The sequence below is a fragment of the Ahaetulla prasina genome, chromosome 7 (genome assembly GCF_028640845.1).
Source record: "Ahaetulla prasina isolate Xishuangbanna chromosome 7, ASM2864084v1, whole genome shotgun sequence".
In the NCBI taxonomy this organism is placed as follows: domain Eukaryota; kingdom Metazoa; phylum Chordata; class Lepidosauria; order Squamata; family Colubridae; genus Ahaetulla; species Ahaetulla prasina.
Genome location: NC_080545.1, coordinates 63,162,151 through 63,178,499, shown reverse-complemented (window position 1 = coordinate 63,178,499; position 16,349 = coordinate 63,162,151). Strand labels below are relative to the sequence as shown.

The following is a 16,349-nucleotide window of genomic DNA, read 5'->3' as shown; positions in this document are numbered from 1 at the left end:
CGGCATCCCAGGATGTTGCCATCTTCCCCAGCTGTGGCAACACCGCGGGGGGTGGGGTGGGGTGGGGTGGGTCTCTTCGGCTCTCTCCCAGAGCCTCCTTGGTCACTCAGCTTCCCGGACAAGGCCCCAACTGAGCTGCGCCCCCCCTCACCAGGCGTCGAGGGATTCCCACCAACTGAGCTGCACCGCGGGGGGGGGGGGGGAGGCGGTGGCTGGAGAGGGACAACCCGCCTTCGCCGCCCCCCACCCAGAGGTTCTCCGGGGAGCAGAAGCGTCCCGTTCCGCGGGACCTCGGCAGCCCGGCAGCGGGCCCACTCAGCAGCTCACCCTCCCATCCTCCTCCGCTCCGCTCCCCGCCCGTCCAGCCCTGCTCTGCCGACCCGCCCGGAGAGCCTACCTGCGCGCGCGCTGAGCCGAGGGCGCCCGGAGCAGCGCCGAAGCTCTGCCGCCCGCCCGCCTCCTCCTCTGTCTGGTGGGCGGGCTGGAGCCATGCCCCGGCGCCCCTACAGCCCAGTGGCGGAATGGCCGCCCGCAGCCCGGGTGGGCGGGGTCGCCTCAGCGGAGCCTCCCGCATCTGCAACGGGCGGCGGCGTTGCCATCTTCCCCAGCTGGGCGGGGTGGGGTGGGGTAGGTCTCTTGGCTCTCTCCCAGAGCCTCCTTGGTCACTCAGCTTCCCGGACAAGGCCCCAACTGAGCTCGCCCCCTTACCAGGCATTCCCACCAACTGAGCTGCATCGCTGGGGAGGAGGCGGTGGCTGGAGAGGACAACCCGCCGCCGCCCACCAGACAGAGGAGGCGGGCGGGCGGCAGAGCTTCGGCGCTGCTCCGGGCGCCCTCGGCTCATGGCGCCCGCGCAGGTAGGCTCTCCGGCGGGTCGGCAGAGCAGGGCTGGGCAGGCGGGGAGGCGGAGGCGGAGGAGGATGGGAGGTTGAGCTGCTGAGTGGGCCCGCTGCGGGGCTGCGAGGTCAGCGAGGCAGGGCGCTTCTGCTCCCGGAGAACCTCTGGGTGGGGCGGCGGCGGGTTGTCCTCTCCAGCCACCGCCTCCCCTCCCCAGCGATGCAGCTCAGTTGGTGGGAATGCCTGGTATGCCCCACCCAGAGGTTCTCCGGGAGCAGAAGCGTCCCGTTCCGCGGGACCTCGGCAGCCCGGCAGCGGGCCCACTCAGCAGCTCAACCTCCCATCCTCCTCCGCTCCGCTCCCTGCCCGTCCAGCCCTGCTCTGCCGACCCGCCCGGAGAGCCTACCTGCGCGGCGCCATGAGCCGAGGGCGCCTGGAGCAGCGCCGAAGCTCTGCCGCCCGCCCGCCTCCTCTGTCTGGTGGGCGGGCTGGAGCCGTGGGCGTCAGGCGCCCCTACAGCCCAGTGGCTGAATGGCCGGCCCGCAGCCCCGGGTGGGCAGGGGTAGCCTCAGCGGAGCCTCCCCGCATCTGCAACCGGGCGAGCGGCGGCTTCCTTGGGGGCCAGGACGGGGGCCGCACCCCACTGTCCACCGAGAATTTGCTGCGGGCCAATAAAAACTGACCCGCGGGCCGCAGTTGGCCCGCGGGCCGTAGTTTGGACACCCCTGCAGTATATGAACCAAGATACTGATTCTGGTCTACAGACTTTAAGAAAAAAGATGGTTTTAGCTTTACTCTAAAACGTTTCAAATAAAATATCCCAAGTTCAACAACATATTTTCCTCAGTCATGCACTGTGGATCTGGCAATGAAAGATGAGTCATCTACCAAGAAGTAAGTATCCCCAAACATCTAACTTAATTACTTTTGGCTAACTGAAAAACAAGGTACTGTAACTGAACTTTTGTTACAGAGGAAACTCCTCTATTTTGGTGACAATCTTTGATTTCACTTCTTTGTTGCAGATGTTTAGCCTCTGATTCATGCCATTTACAAGGCAGCTGCTTTGTAATTATGTCCCTAATTTAAAACTGAGTAAAATTCATAAGGTAAGGACTATCCTTGAGGTAAGGACTATCCTTGAGCATGGTGATTAATTACCCAACAAAGATTTTGGTCAGCATCCTTTTTGAAAAGTTGTTTGGTTTATTGAATGAAGAACATTATGGAGGGTAAGAATCACACTTCAGTCTTTTACCTCTCTAAATAAAGTGGAAAGATCCATTGATTTTAATAGAACATACTTTCAAGTAGATATAAATAGGACTTCAACCTTATTATCTTCTCTTGCCATATACAGTCTTAATCTCTTCCTGTTAAGTCTTATATGGAAAATATTCCTTGTTTCTTAATTCCTTGATATTGCTTCAGTAATTTCCTTTCGATTCTTTGCATTTTAAAATTATTTTGAATACTATGTTATTTTAAAATTTAGTGCCTGTAATTGCAATATGAAGTTTACATTTTCTTCTAATTTGAATTATTTTTACTGGCCAGTAAAACTCATGTACATTGTTTTCGTAAAATACATTAATAAACAAACTGAGAAGAAGATTGGTAAATAAAGAAGACAAATATGGAATACATAGCATTATAAACTATGTTGATTTGTTAAGACTATTTTTATTACTGAACAATTTCAGATTTTACAACTTCAGTAAGAAACAATAGGTACTTTTTTAAAAAAAAAATGTCATGTGTACCATGTGTATTTATGTCGCTACTCAGACTGCTACCTGGAGAAAACTCTAGATATGGGAACAACCATCTAACCAAGTAAAACTCAGATTTTGAACAGCAACTATTTTAAGCTTCCTTTCTCCCATATAATTAATCATCAGCAAGCTCCTTGTCTTGCAAACTGCCATTTTATTACAGCAGCTTTCAGCTTCTGTATAAATCAATCTAACTAACCTACATTATTATCTAAAAATAACATGCTGCTGTCGCTAGTACTAAATGCCAGACTGGTATATAATAAGAATCCTACATCCATGATTTGATAGCGTGGATAAGGCCAACTTGGCATGGATAAATGAAATATAGTTGGGCATAGAGGGAGATGGTAATATGAAGCTTTACATCTCTACCCTGGGTTGGTGCCTGGTGAGGTCCTTTCCCAGTTATCTGGAGGGAGGAGAAGTTTGGATGGGAAAGAACAGGCTTTGACCAACCAATGGAGGACCTAGTAACTGTGGGTTTTGGGGCATTCCGCCAGAATGTGAACACTTCCACTCAAAGGAGATTGTCTCCCCTAGATTTAATTAATTCAATTCCCATCTTCTGATTGAAGGGCAGGTGGCAGCCATGGCTAAAGGGCCTTAGAATAAGTCCATTATGTACCTCATTTGCACCTACTTCCTGGATCTGCATTCCGGTGGTTCCAGTCTGCTGGCCTTCTGTAAATAAATATCTATTGTTTCCACAGCTTTGAGTTATGCCTCAGTTGTACACTCTCCTGGACTGGGGGCCCTGTTAATAGTCACTCAAGCTCTCTTGACCTCCAGATTGAACAATTGCAACATGGCGTACATGTGGCTGTCTTAAAGAGTGTTTGGGAGCTTCAGCTGGAACAGAATGCAGCAGTGCAAGCAGTTAATGGCAATATATGATACCACTACTCCATGAACTGCATTCACTTTCTGCTGAAGGCAATTTCAAGTGCTGATAGTACCTTTAAAGTCCTTCAGGGCTAGAGGCTGGATAACTATCTTTCTCCAATCGCATTTAATCTGTTCCACCTCGTCCAGCAGGCAGGACATGTTCCAGGTGCCATTGGCTAAGGAGAGTCAGCTGGCAGGGCTTAAAATGAGGGCCTTTTCTGCAGTGATGCCCACCCTATTTAACACCATCCGTTTTGAGATGCTGGCTTTTCAGAAGGCCCTAAAAATTTGGTTTTCTGTTTAGCAGAGGCCCAGGTGTGTGACAGGCCCACCTCTTGACTTTAGTTATTTTATGAAACTTGGCTGCCATGTGTTTTTATTTTATATTATGTATTTTATTTATTTTCATCTATTTTATTGTAACCTGTGTAGAGTCACATATGTGAGACACGTGATTATATAAATTAAATAAATCCCCTTCCAGCTCAATGTTCTGATGAGCTTATCAGTCATCTATGAGGGATGCTTTAAATTCCTGCATAGAACAGGAATTCAATTACATTTTTGAGAGTCAACCTAATATTTATAGCATTTATGCAGGATAAAGAAATTGCAGTTTCTTTGTAAATGATGGGTGGCTATGTTATTTATTCTAAATAAATAAATCTCAGATACAGCTTGCAAATTTTCTTTAAACTGGAATATTCGACAAATCGGCAAGGAGAAAATGATGAGAAAATCCATCATAGCTAACACAGATCAAACTATCCAGGCAAGGAATTTGAATTTTAGTCCTAATATAGTCCACCTGAAAGGATTTGAAAGTTAATCCTTTAGACTGTGTGTGTGTGTGTGTGTGTGTGTGTGTGTGTGTGTGTGTGTGTGCGTGTGTGTGTGTGCGGGGGGTGGGGTATTCAGTCCAGTGCCTAAGAAAATAATTTAAGTATGGTAGGTGTTGTAACATGCATATTAGTAGCTCAGTATATGTAACAGTTTTAGTCACGTCGTTCTCCTTTTGGATGTGGAACCTTTTATTATTCTTTTGGTACAGTACTTGAGCTAAAAGAGGAAGCTAGCAAAACTCTTGTTAATTTCAAGGAAGAAATGAGTGACTCAGCATTCCACTATTTCATCTGTGAACTTGTGCAAAAAAATTCAGAAACTCACTGGTCAAATCAGTTTTGAAATCCATAATTAAGTAGCAGTTGCTCTTTCCCTTATGGACTTTTTCATGAAAATGGATAAAAATGAACTGGTGATTTCTAAATTTACCATGGCTGTGTATGGGAAGAAAGGTACTATATTATGTAATTTATGTAATTAATTTAAACTGGAATATTCGACAAATCGACAAAATTTATGAGGGGAAGTGATATCGTCTATAACTGCTGTAAACAAGTTTGGAAATCCATTCTTTAAGTATTTTTTTTCTTTTTCTCTTTTCCTTTGCTCTATTGTTTTCAACACTTTTTATCTTTCCTACGACTCTTCTATTTTTTTCATGTTTATCTTTATTTCTTTTAATAAAAATTATGTAAGAAAATAATACCAGTTGATCTTTCCATGAACCAGCAAAATGTTCCTATTGAATTGGGGGGGCTGGATGAGCAGTTTGTTCCAAGGCAATAAATAAAAAAAAAGATCAGAACTATCTGTAAAGTGTTTTGTCTAGCCTTGTTAAATCTATCAGCCCAAGCATCTATTTTGCCTTTCCTAAGGGATCAGAGATTAAAGCCGAAAAAGGAATGGATTAAGAAGAAACTAAATCCAATTAATATAGAAGCATTCCTGTTTACAAGTCAACAAACAGGAGGAAAGAAGGACAGAGATTAACATGAACTAGGTTGCCATCTGATAGCATCATGATAAGAACCTTCTAGGGACAGATTAAACTAGGTAAAATTAGCCATCAACGCAAGCAAGATGGATTGACTCCTATGTTAAACAAGGATATGTCAGAGGCAATTACACTGAGTTTCACGTTGAGAAGAGCAGAGAAAAGTGGGAAAAGAAAGAACATCATTTGCACAGTAGTCGTCAAGTCTTACTTCACTGTTATTGCCTACACTGATTTGGTCATCATAGGATTACTTTTCCCAAGAACTGTGAGCAATTTTATTAGAAGAATCACTTTGGACATTTCTTGAGTAAGGTAAGATTGTACAGAATTTGTTGGTTAAGACATTGAGAAGAAAAAAAATCCAAACATAAATAGGTAGGCAAGTGAAAGGGGTGGAGGAGGTGTTCAGTTAGTGTTAGGCACCGGATGTATTATAGTGATGTTGAACTCCTAAATAATTTATTTGAAGTATATAAATAAAGTGTAGTCTGATTTGATGAAAGCCATCTAAAAACAAATTCATTGACTTATAATTAGGCAGGTCATTGTAAAGAACTCATTGATGTTTCTGGTTTTGGTAGGATATGATTGTTATATGACTTAAGTAAAACATGAGAACCTTTTGTTAAGGATGAAGAATTTTTTCTTACCCATTGTGGAGACAAGCAAAATAAGTTCACTTTAATTGTTCCCATTTTTTTGCCATTTCTTTAAACAGCATGTTCACATACAAAGAAAAAATTGTGTAGCTCTTGAGATCAGTTTGTGCTTATGCAACTGGCCCTATAAAGACAATCAGGAAATCAGGAGTTCAACTGAATTGTTGGTTCTGCTATAAATGTCACTGTCAGCCTGGTTAATGATTTCTCCTCAGCCTCCTGTTTGCAAGAATTACTTATTCCTTAAATCAGGAATGGGTTCTTAAAGCAAAATACAATATATAACTAAAATGTTCCTGGGAGGGAAAGTAATTGCTAGTCTAACACGCAACAATGATCCATTGTCTATTTACTCACACATATATGCATACATATTTATACTCACACTGCTTTTAACAGGACTTCCAAAGTAAATGTAATATTACTTCCTGATTAAATCCCCACTGAATTCAATATAACTTTTTTCTGAGTGAACAAGCTTAGAATTTTATACAAATGATATGTACATTTTACATGCAAAATGTAATTCTAAATATGGCTCTTAGGCTTATAGTTATAGGAGATGTAAACCTAAATTGTATGAAGTTTGCTGCGTTTTCATGGTATTACTTTGGCCTATGACACACCATATATTTTATCAATACAATCAAATATACAATGGATATGGAGATTATATGTTGTAATTCTCTCATTTGACAAACAATTGCTGAGAATATCTGTTTTGTCCAAGTGTGACACCCTTCTTCTGCCCCTTTTCCATGTCACTAATAAAGAAGAAAAAGAAGAACAAAAAATAAACATGGGAAGATAAAATATTACATGGCCTGTACATTAAAAAATTAATTAGTTAGTTAGTTTACTTTATTGTCATTGCACCTTGTACAATGAAATTAAATGCCATCTTCAGTGTACATTATAACTATAAGAATAAAACACAAACACACATCCTTCACATTCTATACAATTGAATTGAAAACCAATATTGCATTAATGTTGCACTATACAGTAGAATTCAATATAGTTACTGCCCTGGGATAGAAGCTGTTTTTCAGCCTATTTGTCCTTGTTTTTATTATCCTGTACTGTCTGCCAGATGGTAATAGTTCAAAAAAGGGTGTCCAGGATGAGATGGATCTTTAAGAATGTTTTGAATTTTCTTAAGGCAGCGGGCGCTATAAAGCTCTTCCAAAGAGGGGAGAGGGCAACCAACGATCCTCTGGGCAATGACGTTAACCCTCTTGAGTGCTGTCCTATCTGCCACTGTGCAATTGGCAAACCAGACGAAATAAATAGCAAACAGCAAGCGAATCAAATAATAACAAGACCTGGCTATGGTTTAGAGTAGAAAAGTTAAGAAAGAGAAAGAGGGGCTAATTCTGGTGGCCAAAGACCAAACATTAAGAATAAATGCATACAAAGCCAGAATTGAGAAGACAGCAACAGAGAGAAAGTGCCACTTTTGGAAAGAAGCTGAAGAAACAGAGCACCTGGTTAGCTGCTGCAAGAAGATTGCACCGACTGACTGTAAAACAACAAGTAGCAACAATAGTGCATTGGGAGAACTGCCAGAAATAGAATTTGCCTGCAAGCAACGACTGGTGGGACCATAAAATATAGAAAGTAATAGAAACTGAAGAAGCTAAAGTGCTCTTGGACTTTAGAATTCAAACAGACAAGCACTTGCTGCATAACACCCCAGACTTAACAATTGTCGATAAGAATGACAAAATAAAGTCTGGATAGTGGATGCAGCAGTACCTGAAGGCAGCAGTACCTGAAGACAGAAGAAAAGATGAGAAAGAACTAGAAAAGTTATCAAAATACAAAGACCTGCAACTGGAAATAAAATGACTGTGGCAAAAGAAAGCAAAGGCAGTATCAATAGTAATAGGCACCTTGGGTACAATCCCAAAACAACTGGAGCACTATTTGAATACCGTTGGCACTGACAAAAATAACCATTGGTCCGTTGCAAAAGGCAATCGGAACTTACATTCTGCCACAATATCTTTAGCACCATAAAACATCAGCATCTGCCTATCTCAAGCCCATGAAAAGGACTTGATAGTTTGCCAAATTCAACCTAAACAGCTAGCTGATTGTGTGATGAACCAATAATATGTTATTAAATATATATGCAAACAAATTCCCACCAAGTGAAAGACCTAGCTACTAAGATATGCCCCTGTGGTTTTATACATGTAATTTTTATTTATGAATATTCTCAGTGTTCTGAATGATGATTTTTTTTTAAACTGATCATGTGAAAAGAACTCAAGACTTTATTAAGAATATACTGTTATGGTCTGATTATAAGCATTCCTTTTTTTAAAAAAAATAGCACTCCCTCTCATATCTCTATGAGTACATACAAAGAACAAATAAGAAGTATAGAAATCAAAATACTTATAAGGAGCAGAAATTAGCAGCTTGTGACTCTATATATGAAAGAGAAAAAGTCAAGCACTGGTCTTATTCTGTGAAATAAGAATATGTGAAATAATAAAGGAATCAAATATGGAGGAGGAGGATTGTATTAAATTCATATAAGCATAAAACCTATAGATTGCAAAGGAATAGATTGTTATCTGAGCTAAAGAACACTAATTAGTACATTTATTGGTATTTAGTAAATAGACTTCCATAAATTCACTGAAGATAATTTAAACCCATTGCAGCATTATTATGAGAGTGTTTTTAAATATTAAAAAAATAAGTTGGAGATGAAAAAGGTAAATAGACATAACTTCTCTTTTTGTCAATATATTTCTATGACCACATTCATCACCATGGCATAAGCTATCCATATTGACTGCTCTAAAATTTTATCCCTTTTTTAATTCAGGGGTCATTTTATCACTGATAAAGAAGAAATACAGATGTATACATGAAACAAAAAAAAAGGAAAACCAAATCCTGTTTCAAGTGGGTGGGAGGAAAGAGAGAAATAGCATTATGTAACAGTATTAATTAGTCTATCTAGCTTGAAGTATATAATGACTCTGTACTAGTTAGAATTTTCAATCTTTGTGGCATCAAATTTTATATAAGACCCCCTTTTCTACACTATTAACAGCATTATTTTCTCTTTTAGAAAGGACAATCTGAAAAAGCCAAGTTTCTCACTGTAACTCAAGATGTCTGATAATGCTGCATCTGCTAACCTGAATGCAAAAGAGTCAACAGGGCCAACTACCCCACGCAAGGGGCCTCCTAAATTCAAGCAAAGGCAAACAAGACAATTCAAGAGCAAGCCTCCTAAGAAAGGAGTAAAAGGGTAGGTGCTATTATCCAGAAATCAAATGATTACGTATCTGAAGATTCTGCAGCAGCCTTCTCCAATTTGTTCCTTCCAGAAGACTTAATTTGTGGCTTTCTTAACTCTCAACTGGTCTAGTCATTGTCTTTTTCAAAGACTTCTTGTATCAGGGCTGTCTGGCATCTTGATAAGGTCCAGTTACACTTACTAGAGTATAAGAATTTAGTAATAACAATTAGTAGAGGCATGAACCTAATATTCTCCATTCTTACTATAAATGATCCTGTACATACCTCCTTAGAAGTAAGGTTTTTAAGTCCAGTGGAAGTTTCAGATAAATATGAATAGCAGTAAAAATACACATTCTTAGTAGGAGGGGGAATATGCACGTAAATGAATATATTTGTGTGAGGATGTGTGGGTGTGTATTCTTCATTTACTGCTGCCTTTAATTCTCTTCTTCATCTTCTTTGTGTTAATTCTCAGTTTTAAATGAATATATATAGATAATACATAGAAAGTATACTATATTTAAAACCATAATAAAAGTTACTAGTGCTGCAGCTACCTTGGTGTAATTTTAATGAAGTGCAAGGGAATAAGCCTCATGGTACATAATGGGATTTATTTCTGAGCATGTATACATAGGATTGTATTGGAAATGGAATAGATAATAGCCGTACGGGTCTGGATGGGGCGAAACAGGCTCAAGCTCAATCCCTCCAAGACAGAGTGGCTGTGGATGCCGGCACCCCGGTACAGTCAGCTGCAGCCGCGGCTGACTGTTGGGGGCAAGTCATTGGCCCCAATGGAGAGGGTGCGCAACTTGGGCGTTCTCCTGGATGGACGGCTGTATTTTGAAGACCACTTGACGGCCATCTCCAGGAGAGCTTTTTACCAGGTTCGCCTGGTTCGCCAGTTGCGCCCCTTTCTAGACCGGGATGCCCTATGCACGGTCACTCATGCTCTTGTGACATCTCGTCTGGATTACTGCAATGCTCTCTACATGGGGCTCCCCTTGAAGAGCACCCGGAGGCTCCAGTTGGTCCAGAATGCGGCTGCGCGGGTGATAGAGGGAGCCCCTCGTGGCTCCCATGTGACATCTCTCCTGCGCAGACTGCACTGGCTACCTGTGGCCTTTCGGGTGCGCTTCAAGGTTTTGGTAACTATCTTCAAAGCGCTCCATGGCATTGGGCCGGGATACTTACGGGACTGTCTACTGCCACCGATTGCCTCCCACCGACCCGTACGCTCTCACAGGGAGGGACTCCTCAGGGTGCCGTCAGCCAGGCAGTGCCGGCTGGCGGCGCCCAGGGGAAGGGCCTTTTCTGTGGGGGCTCCCACCCTCTGGAACAAACTTCCCCCAGGACTTCGCCAACTTCCTGACCTTCGAACCTTTCGCCGCGAGCTTAAGACACATCTATTTATCTGCGCAGGACTGGACTAGAATTTTAAAATTTAAATTTGGTTTTAATCGGGTTTTACTATTTTATTGTGGTTTTAATATTCGGCCGTATTTAATAAGTTTTTTAAATTGGGGTTTTAACTTGTATTTATATTTATGTTTTACTTGGCTGTAAACCGCCCTGAGTCCCTTGGGAGATAGGGCGGTATAAAAATATGATTAAATAAATAAATAAATAAATAAATAATAAGTGTACTGTAGTTGGTAAGAGCTAGTTAACATAGTACCCTTTCAGACCTAAAGATATATTCTTGGACTACTTATAAAATGGAATGATGAAATTTTCTGAATTGAATAACTACTGTACTTGCCAAAACCAGTACCTCTATGACTATTGGCTTACATATTAAATGTGTACATATATAATTATATTTAAATGAGGCATATTTCTATGTTTGATTGTTTTATATTTTAGACCTTAGATAAGACACTTGTGATATGTGCATAGATGTCTATGTTAATAAAGTCAATCAGGGTGGCATGATGACAAAAATATTTTCAAAGGACTACAAGAATTATGTTTATTTGCTTTGGTCTTTGTTTTTTTCAATTGAAAAGAGTTCTTACATATTCATTTTTTGTCATTTTGCTCTTGGATTAGGAAAAAAGTATTGCTGTATATATATTTTTTCTCCCACCCTCCCTCCCTCTCATTCATCTTCTTTCTCTGCTTTCTTTGTCCAAAGTTTTGGAGATGATATTCCAGGAATGGAAGGACTTGGAACAGGTAAATAATATAAGAAAATTGTGTTATTAAATATTTTGACTATTTAATACAGAGAATAATGAGTTGGTTCATTCATCTATTTAATGTCCTACATATAATCAGTAAATATTGCACCAGGCATCTTTATGAGAAATTAACCAGTTTGATCAATCCTTTATCATTGTACGTACCACCTATTTGAAAATTCTCTGATTTAAAAACAGCATTTGACTCAATTCTTATTTATTTCATTATCAGCACATATATGGAGTACTGCAGTACATAGGCTGCTTTTCCAGTCAGAAGATACACAATGTTATAGTCTATTTCTTAGGTACTAATTAGGTACTAATGCCCAATAACATATTAAACTTGTGCTTAAGGCCTAGACTGGATGTCAATAAGCTTCTGAATGCAATTTAAAACCCTGGTTTTGGCATATGTAACCTTCTAAATTTGGCATCAATGCATCAGCGGTATCACTTTCTTGAGAATCTATCCACACAATATAATCTAAATTATTAAGGATTTTGTTAAATTTCCTGTTCTTCATGGACTTCATGTTCTTCAATATATCTCCAGTTCTTTATTTCATTTGAAATCTAGACTAGCCTTTCTCGAATCATAGATGTAGTTCACTTATTTCAAATTTTGGCTACAATGTTTTAATTGATGGTCTCCTTAATTCATTTTGGGAGCTTTCCATTATTCTAGAAGCTACTGAATCTAATCTAATCTATTATGAAATCACAGTGCAAAATTTAATCGCACGTAGTTCTGAAAGCATTAAAATTTAACTAAGGCACTAGTATATATTCCCCACATTTTACCTGAAAGTACAACACTCACCTATTAAGGAGGTGATCAATCTGGAAAACTTTTTTTTTTATTATTTACATTTATACCCCGCCCTTCTCCGAAGACTCAGGGCGGCTTACACTATGTTAAGCAATAGTCTTCATCCTATTTGTATATTATATACAAAGTCAACTTATTGCCCCCAACAATCTGGGTCCTCATTTTACCTACCTTATAAAGGATGGAAGGCTGAGTCAACCTTGGGCCTGGTGGGGCTTGAACCTGCAGTAATTGCAAGCAGCTGCTGTTAATAACAGACTGTCTTACCAGTCTGAGCTACAGAGGCCCTCTTTTATTTCAGCCAATTATAATCTGTGTTTGCCTTACTGGCAAGCTTTTTGTTTGACCAGATTAATGTTATTGATCCATATTAATGAAAGGGAAATAAAATAAAAGCCCAATAAAAGTTTGTTTATCCACACTTGCTAGGAAAAACAGAGACCTTTATGTGTGTATTCTAAATGGCCTGGTAATGCACAAAGTTAATGATACTCCTTTATTTAATAGTTTGGTAGGCCAGAAAAGGAGAACACTTGTTTTACTGCATTTGTCTGTGGAAAAAATTTGGGGAGCTATATCCGTTGGTACAAATAAATAAATAAATAAATATAATGTGTCACTAAGACCTGATTATTTGTACCATATTTGGTATACTATTTCAGATGAGACATATAGTTATAAATACAATGCAAAAATTGGCATAATTCACTAGAGCTGGATTTATGACTCTAACAGAACATCTGCATACTAGAAAAAGATTTTGATAGGATTCAGAAATGCTATTTCTCCTAATTGCCTTCTTTTATGAGACACCATAACCGTAGCTGATACCTACAAAAAGAAAATAAATGGACTTTTATTGGCAAATAATTTATAATGGTTTTAGAAATGAAATTTCAAACCAGAAATAGAACAAAATAGTCATCAATTCCTAATCTGGCTGATAGCATTAAGGGCTGCTTCCTTGCATTTCGTATCCTCCATTTTCTGTGTAAATGTACACTTTAAAGTCACTTTAGAAACATCTTCCAAGAGAAAAGCTAAATTCTTCTTAAATGCCATTATTGTTTGCCACAAAATTGATTAGTTTTCCTTGTTTAGAAAGTTATAGATCCTCAGAGCACAATTTTAAGACTGTCATTTTCTGATTTCACAATAGAGTAAAAGTCAGTGATAATTCACAAATTTATATTCATTTATTCATATCAATCTTCCAAGAACTATAATTTTAGTAGCCAATAATTTTAGTTACATTTGAATTAAGTCTCTTACTGATCTGTCTTCTAATAATTGACAATTTGTTTTAGTAAGTAAATTAGCTTAGAGCAATCTTTTGCTTTACTTCTTATATAATACTCCATTTTATTTTTATTTTTATTGTGTTGAAGTCAAACTGTTTTAGTCACAGACTATAATAATGAAGTTAACTACATTTTAAGAAAAAATGTTGACATGAGATATTTTTGCACGAAGTTTCAACTTACAGATACCCTTCTTATATAACCTTGTTATAGTTTGATCAGTTGCAGAAATTTCTTTGTCTCATTTGCAGATATCACTGTGATCTGCCCCTGGGAAGCTTTCAGCCATCTGGAACTTCATGAATTGGCACAGTTTGGAATAATATAATCAACCAAAATTCCTGCTTGGCTCTGATGGCATCTGAAGCTCCTATCTTCGTTACATACAATTCTCGTTTTCATCCTTCCATCTAAAATATTAACATTTTACACAACAGATGGTTTTGTAAATAAGGGTCAGCAATATTAAGCTTTGGTCTTGGATTCATTTTTCAGAAAATTATGAAAGTCTGCTGAAATATTCACTGGTTAATCAGCTAAGAACCTCGAAAATTTCTGTCTCCTATGAAATAGCTTGCATTTTTTTCTAAAATAAAATCATTAATATCTAGAATTTTGTAATCTAGAATTCCTCAAGCATGGATTCATATTTCCTAATTTTGTACTTTTTGGAGGGCATACACACACAATACACACACACACACACACACACAATCCTTGATCTGAGCCCATGAATTGAACTCCCCCATACATATAGGCAAATTTGATATGCTAATCTCATAATCACTCCCTTGTACTGTTGTATCACTAAGTATAGATGGAAATTTCCAAAGAATTACAAAACTAGGTTTCATTTTGGCAAAAGAATTTGTAACTGTTCTATGAATCACAGCACCAGAAAAACACAAAGGCTTGATAATACTGTCAAATTATTGGCCTACTTTAGACATAATATGGTTTGGTTTTGCCTTAGTTTTTCTCGTGAAAGGGCATTTCTGGCAAGTTATATATGTGTGAACTACTTGAACTATTAAGAATACTGAAGTAGCTAGTTCGGGCTTCAGATATTGAAGGACAAAGAGTGGCAGTAATATAGATTACACAATCTGTCCTACTTACCTTACCTTAACTTTTCTTTTATCTTTAGTAGTTGATAGTTTAGTCAGTTTTTGTAGTTTTTTTTTTATTTATTTGCATTTATATCCCGCCCTTCTCCGAAGACTCAGGGTGGTTTACACTATGTTAGCAATAGTCTTCATCCTATTTGTATATTTATATACAAAGTCAACTTATTGCCCCCAACAATCTGGGTCCTTATTTTACCTACTTTATAAAGGATGGAAGGCTGAGTCAATCTTGGGCCTGGTGGGACTAGAACCTGCAGTAATTGCAGGCAGTTGGTTAATAACAGACTGCCTTACCAGTCTGAGCCACAGAGGCTCTAGTTAAATGGTGGTGGGATAGGGACCCATCTTAACTTTTCCTGATGCTTCCAGTTATAAATTAAATTAACTAGTTTCAGATATCATAGTCTCACTGGTGGATTTGGTTGATAGATTTTAGTTAAGAAAATATGATGGTTCTCAACTGAATTAATAGTTTTCTGCACTTTTTCATTCCAAAACAGGATGAATTTTCAGTAAAAACTAAGCTTCTTTCAAAAATATCTAGTTTTCTATTAAAGGCTATAACTTTCATAGCTATTTTATGAATAATGTCTTCCAAAGCTTGATTTTAGAGAGAAAATCTTTTTTCCCTTTCAGTAGTGATGACCATTTAACTTACTTTACCACCCCTATTCAGCATGAAATAGAATTTTGCATGGTTCTGATTTATGGGTGTTTTTCTCCCTTATACAGCTCAAGAAAACTATTGTGGACCAGCTAAGCTGTATTGTAGCATATAGATTCCAATGGTTTCAGGTTTTTTATTGGTGCTTCCAGACATAGCATTTACTCTCAAATGGCTAATTATATTCACATAATGTTTTGGTGGGTCTATAATCTATTGTTTTTCACTCTCCATTATTTGTACATCTTCTTCCATCTTTTTCCTTGCCAGAAAATGTCACTAAGAAAAGGAAAAGCAGAATAGTGGTACAGTGCCTTTTTATTGATAGTATAAGACTTATCCACTTGGACATGCCATTTATTTATGGAAGCACAATTATTACCCACTGTTTCCTTGAATTTATTTTTGATATCTTATAGCTGCTTATATTGTTATTGCTGTTGTTCATCTACTCCACTTTACCTTTGCACACAATTCCAGTAAATATTACTATTTATCTGATGATGATAACAATTATATATTCCCCCAATTCTATTCTACCACTAAGTTTTACTGTGTTATTGGTTTTTTATGCTTCATTGAGCTCACTTGGCAAAGGACCAGAAAATTTTAGGGTGAATCTTTGCCTCAGGGGCAAAGTTGAAAATGTTGCTGATTTAGAACTCCCAGAATCCCTCACCATTATCTATGCTGATAGAAGCTCTGGGGAGTTGCACTTCAGCAATATTTGAAGGACAAGAAGTTCATATATATATATGTATGTATGTATGTATGTATGTATGTATATATTCGTAGGTTTTCACGGGTATATGTATGCAGGTTTTGGTATGTTCGGGTCTTTTCCCGTGTAAGATTGGAAGTATTTAGGCAACGTTTCGATGAGATCTCACTCATTATCTTCAGGCTTTGGCTTTGTTCTTATGTGAGCAAACACTTCGACAAATGAGACTTCGTCGAAACATTGCCAAGA

General features: G+C 38.9%; 1 protein-coding gene across 3 annotated transcripts in view; it reads left to right on the top strand.

Moving 5' to 3' along the window:
• Window positions 1-14,140, top strand: part of PDE6H (phosphodiesterase 6H) — a 37,817-nt gene extending 23,677 nt beyond the window's left edge. For 2 of the 3 annotated variants that reach the window (XM_058191806.1, XM_058191805.1), the window contains exons 2-4: window positions 9,094-9,276; window positions 11,410-11,450; window positions 13,840-14,140. In XM_058191806.1, coding sequence (XP_058047789.1) covers window positions 9,137-9,276; window positions 11,410-11,450; window positions 13,840-13,916 — 258 coding nt within the window. In that variant the 5' untranslated portion in view covers window positions 9,094-9,136 and the 3' untranslated portion in view covers window positions 13,917-14,140. Of the gene's footprint in view, window positions 1-4,676; window positions 4,796-9,093; window positions 9,277-11,409; window positions 11,451-13,839 lie in introns of those variants that run through there. The other variant, XM_058191804.1, reaches the window with a different exon arrangement.
• The last annotated feature ends 2,209 nt before the right edge of the window (window positions 14,141-16,349 follow it).